Raw genomic sequence first — 5,827 nt, 5'->3', positions numbered from 1 at the left:
CTCATGTGATTTACGGCGTCTTTGTCCGCCATTAACGGCACCATTTATAACATATTGATTGCCAAAAACTTTAGATTTAATAAGCTCCCGCGAGGAAGCTTTATTCTCACTAAGCGAAGACGTCTGACACCTAATTTCACCCGCGGATATGTCTGCAAATCTTTATGATATTATTTAGGTTTGATTTGTCGATATAGTGTGCATGTACTTAACTAACATTTTTAAAATCTTCTTTTTAAAACGTTTTGAAGCCTTAAAAAATTATTAATATGCAATAATACTCTTGAAAATATGGTAGTTATCACAAAGTACTTAAAACAGACATTCCACTTATGTTAGGTATAACCTACGATCTCGTCACGTTTGCTCGCAGAACATTAAAAGCTTTTCTCTTGAAGGATCGGTTTCGCATGAACCCACATACAGCAATAATGGTTTAGTAAAGCTCTACAATGCGCTCTACATTTATACGGCTTGCTTCATTAAAAGTTTAGCGCATGTAACACAAACATTATGCTGGCTAATCTGACTCTATGGATTAGCTAATTGGACCACTAATGCACATGCACGAAATTTGCACAGATAATATGGAATATTTTCCGTAAAATATCAGAGAAATACAGGACAAATTTACAACTAGTACGTGAAATTTAGGAAGCAGTATCTATTAGTTATTGTGACGTAGGCAAATTCATACAATCTTAATTGCATACTAGCTGACCCGCGCAACTTCGCTTGCGTGACATAAGAGAGCATGGTTCATAATTTTTGTAAAAAAATTACTGGTACTCTGCTCCTATTGGTCGTAGCGTGATGATATATAGCCCATAGCCTTTCTCGATAAATGGGCTTTCTAACAGTGAAACAATTTTTGAAATCGGACCAATAGTTCCTGAGACTAGCGCGTTCAAACAAACAAACTCTTCAGCTTTATAATATTAGTATAGATTTCTGACAGTTGCACATATCGCACATCTTACACCTTCTCGTTCATTGTTTTTTTGAGTACATCTAATAGAACTAACTAATTTAAATACATTAGGCCTATTGCTACCTTTAAACAGCTTGGTACGTAAGGGAAGGATTTATCGAAAGTTTCCAGAACACATTATGTGAACCCTTTGGCAAGGGAATACTAATTTTTAGCCTCTGTAACGCGTTTACTAACGCGCTAAATAGAGAACTTAGATCGTCGTGTATTTGTTTCAATTACGTTAAGAACTTAATATTATTCTCTAACTGTTTCTCATACATTTGAAGACTAGTTTGTTTTAGTAAGAACTTCAAAGACCACTTTGTGACTGCATATTGTGCACTTAACTTAGCTTTCTTAGTATTATCTCAATTATTTCAAGTTACGCTCTTTTTTCGTTCGTTTATTTATATTGTAAGACTGAAAAAGGCTTCTCGTTAGCATATCTTTGGAAAATTTTGAAAGTTAACAACACAAAACTAGTTTTAAACTTACTCTTACAATTTAAGATATTTCTCTAAAATAAAATTCTCTCAAAATAGATAGTACAATGAAATCACAAATACTTTGAATACAGTATTTATTTGAACTTACATACAATTCTGAATATTATGGAAACTATTTTTCTAAAGTTTCAACTACAATCGAAAAAGTCACAATTTACTAACAGAAGAGCTTAAATAAAGCAATACTGTTTCACATACCTAAGCTCTACAATAATATTTAACCGCACGAAACAGTAGAAGCGAACAAAAAACAACCACGAAATAAAACAAAAAGCCGCAAAGAGAACACTTTTAATCATTTATAATTCAATTGGTGCTATTTCGGTTGTTCGTAACGAATGTTTTAAACATTATTCGCCTCGCTGGTAGAATACCGCAAACACCGAGTACGTCATTCTTGCAACCTGCAAATTGAGCTTGAGCTTTAACTTTGTAACGATTTCGGGAAACACCTCATTACAACAAGAGTCACTTTTATTTTTCAACAAAATACCCTCACTATTTTTTACAGAGAACAATTTTAATTAATTCGTGTACGAGCACGGGTCCCATTACAAAACGAATTAACGTGCTCATTTACTTTGTTACAAGATTGCGTGTAATTTTAATTAAATAGTATTGAGTATCTCTTAGTACTTACGGAGACGAAGGTTTCGTATGACAAATCCTGAATGCCGAACGCTTTGAGAATTAGTGGTTTCTGTGCTTGAGCGGACGCAATGAGCACGAGCCGCCTGATATCGCGGTGGCGTTCTTTCTCGGGGTCACAGAGATGCCAGCCACAGTAGAATATTGCACTTGAAAGCAGTGATGCCTGCGTATAAGAATATCACACAATTAATTTTAAATCATGTTCACTAGCGCAATTCTATACAGTCAGTACAATTGACATTTAAAATTTACTTTTAAAATTGTTCCTATGGCCCCCGCTAAAGGCGCTAATCAGATTTTTATACAAAATAATTTGATCTAGCCGGTTGTTGAAAGTCGAAATCGGCAAAAAACTTACTTTAGTCTAAAATTGTAAGAGCCGTTTATAACAACACACATGTTGAACAAAGTAATAGAGCGCTGCTTTGTTCACAAGAAAAAATAACACAACATACTCAAATATTTATAAATAAACTCTTTAAAATCACGAAGAACGTCGTAAACAAATAATGTGTCGTCGCCCGAGAGCGGGTGGTTCATATTCAAAAGATTACTGATGACTTAGGTCGTTACCACGTCGCGCTGAAAGCTGCTTCTAATTCATATAACATGCAGTGAATCCACGTATGTCTACACATTTCGTATGAACTCAATCCACGAGAATAAATTGTTTAGTGCGGGATGCTACGGTAATATGCTTACTAACTATGCATGCAATATTCTAGTATCGGTGCATGTTATTAAGATCTAAAGGTGTTTGCTTATTTAATCTTAAACTACTTTAGTCTTTGGGTAGCGTCTGCATTATAAATGCAACTGAAAATGCAATTACTGTACTATCTGGAAGATTGGTAGTGCAAATAAAAAGAATAAATTGTCCATTAGAAAGAATGAGTGTCTAATTATAAGCACAAATTGTATTTTTTATGGCATATTTTTTTTTTGTTTTAGTAATGTCAATAGTCAAGTTTTTCGATAGAACGTGTGAGACAATGTCTTCCAGGTACATTCCTATTGCCTAACAGTTTACGGAACTTACGGCGACAGCAAGTATCGCGTTAACTGTTATGAGGATTTACTCACGGACATAAGGTTAAGTCGACAACTGAGTACCGTTTCCGTATTAGAAATGCCATACGATAAATGTTAACATATAATACAGCTGCGGCTTAGGACACATCATGGAGTTGTTCGCACATGGTTCGGAATCGAAATTTATATATTTTGTGTATATAATAAAAGTTACCAAGAAAGAAAGAAAATAAATGTTTGTAACAGGTGCAAAACGATACCAGATACTATCTAGAGTTCGTAAACTCGCTACAATTACTATGCCTTAATGTCTTTTTTCAATGACCAATATTCATACCTAATACCAATCAGTCAATAAATATAAAACACTTTTAACTCCAAATCCCTAATAGTCAACACGATTGCATATAAAGTTTCTATCCCAATACTAAAACAGCACACACTTTTTTCTCTTTATATAAGTCTGCGCTTCATTTATACAATAGAGAGCAGACCGGCCAAAGGTAACAAGTTATTCTTTTTGATTACATAATAATGAAGTCAGTTTAAAACGAAGATTGTGCAGTAGTGATAAAATATTCACCTGGTAAGTAACCTCGCCCGCGTTCCACAGGTTCAACGCCAGGAGTAAGAATAGAGAGCCAACAAATGTGTACGTCATGAAAGCGTTCGTCAAATCCAAGTGGGGAGATAACTACGAATAAATTACTTTCATTATTTACTTAATAGCTCGTATTTTCTAGTTAATTCAAAACAATTCTGTTGTTAATTCTATAATAGATAAAAGAGAAAGATAAAATAGATATTTGAAAATTAAATGGAAAACCTTGAGATGTTTTATAAGTTCAATACGTATTATTATAAAACTATAGTATTTCATATAAACAGTAAAACAAAATAAAGACTACCAGTAAACAATATTAGTCTTAATACTTCATATATACAGGCGTAGTATTTCATTTGATTGACCAACAATAAACGAAAACCATTTAAAACTTAACAAAGTATAAAAGTTGAACTACATTGAACATACCGCCAAACGCAGCAACAGTAAAACGGCGACAGCAGAACTTTCACAAACTTGAAGTGACATTATTATTCCGAAAACACGATGTATCTCGTCGGCTAAACTAAACAAAGAACATTACATGATACTTTTATACGAAAAAATGTTTCGCTTACGTTGTCAGTTTCACAATTTTGTTACAAACATATGTATTTCACATCTTTTATTACAAGTGGAATATTTCTTGTAGTAATGTATTCACAGACACAGAATAAATCAGATTCTTTCAATTACTACAAAGGCATGAGGACTAGTTATTTGTCCATAATTTATATGATTTCTGTTTTTCTTCAACAATAGTTGTAAATCAAGAAACATAAACACTGTCGATAAATCCTTTTGTGTTTGCGAACAATGCGGATGTTTATAGGGAAAATGAAGCGAAAGTACTTACTACAACAGTTTCTGGTGCATTCGAATACCTTCCAAGCAGCGCGCTTTCAGTTTCTCAGTGGCCTCTGTTTTATTCATTGTAAGTAAATCTTGTTCGAACTCCTTCCTTATGCTTTCATAATGATGGCACAGAGTAATAAACTTGTACGTCATGGTGATTAAATGCGTGATCGGCATGCAATCAGCCGACATCATCGGAAGCATCATGTACAGCCATGTTATGTAGAAAAATATGCGGAAAATCAATGCGACGACCGAATTGTCGTCGTAAAACGGTAGATATGTGACCACAGTATAAAAAGGGGCCCCTACAAAAGTACAAATAAAATAAAGAATGTACGATTATGTGATTTCGTTCACAAGATTACACCGCAAAAGTGACGTTACTGGCTGCATAACAAATAATAAGTTGTGGTGACCTTTCAGCGACCAAACGACCCTGCAAATTGTAAACTGATGTACTCGTAGGTACTAACCTTCCACAATCGCTCGCCTTGCACTCTCCACGCCGTACGCTATTAGCGACAAGTAAACAGAAATAATGTACAAAGATATGCCCACTTTAGCCTTGGTGTATTGTTTGTTCATGACGTGCTCCTCCTCGAGATCTTCGCCGACGGTTGCCATTTCGTAATTTAATTTCCTTATGGACTTTTTATGGTACAGCAGAAGAAACATTTTAGTGAGAACGATGTTGTGTATCGCTGAGAACATGACGGCTGAATTTTTTTCCACTTCAGGAAAATTTCCGAACAAAGCGGCGACGTTCTCGAGGAAAATCATGGTTGTGTAAATAGAGAACGTTATCACACTGTATAGCTGATAAGATTTACTTTCCGGGTATATATTTTCGTACCAACAGTTGCCCGCGCCCGCATAATATACGTACTTACAGACGTTTCTAAGCAAAGATTTCGTGTTTAGAGACATTTTTTTCTTATTTTGTTACAAAAAATATGTCTATTGTTCCGTATTTCTATACAATATATTTAAATATTATGAAAACCAAAGAACAGTGTTGGTAATACGAAGTCCCGATGTTTAATGAGAGGGAAGAACATTAGAACGACTTAATTAGGCTTCATTAATTATTAACTTGTTTTGTGAAAACAAGAAAAAACTTCCTATGAAAGTAATATTTTATGCGTTAACAATAGAAATACTGAAAAATAACCTTTCATTAGTATCGTAAGACTCATTAGTGAG

The 5,827-nt window shown here is 34.4% G+C and overlaps 1 protein-coding gene across 1 annotated transcript; it reads right to left on the bottom strand.

The window, feature by feature from the left end:
• Window positions 1–1,829: 1,829 nt before the first annotated feature.
• LOC142978917 (uncharacterized) lies at window positions 1,830–5,551 on the bottom strand. The gene is made up of 6 exons (XM_076123533.1): window positions 5,098–5,551; window positions 4,623–4,929; window positions 4,196–4,292; window positions 3,746–3,856; window positions 2,120–2,293; window positions 1,830–1,883 (listed from the first exon to the last, which is right to left on the bottom strand). The coding sequence occupies exons 1-6, from the start codon at window positions 5,549–5,551 to the stop codon at window positions 1,830–1,832; spliced, it is 1,197 nt and encodes a 398-aa protein (XP_075979648.1).
• Between the last annotated feature and the right edge of the window lie 276 nt (window positions 5,552–5,827).

The sequence above is a fragment of the Anticarsia gemmatalis genome, chromosome 15 (assembly GCF_050436995.1).
Source record: "Anticarsia gemmatalis isolate Benzon Research Colony breed Stoneville strain chromosome 15, ilAntGemm2 primary, whole genome shotgun sequence".
NCBI classification, from domain to species: Eukaryota; Metazoa; Arthropoda; class Insecta; order Lepidoptera; family Erebidae; genus Anticarsia; species Anticarsia gemmatalis.
The sequence above is the reverse complement of the archived record's forward strand: the minus strand, read 5'-3'. Positions and strand labels throughout refer to the sequence as shown.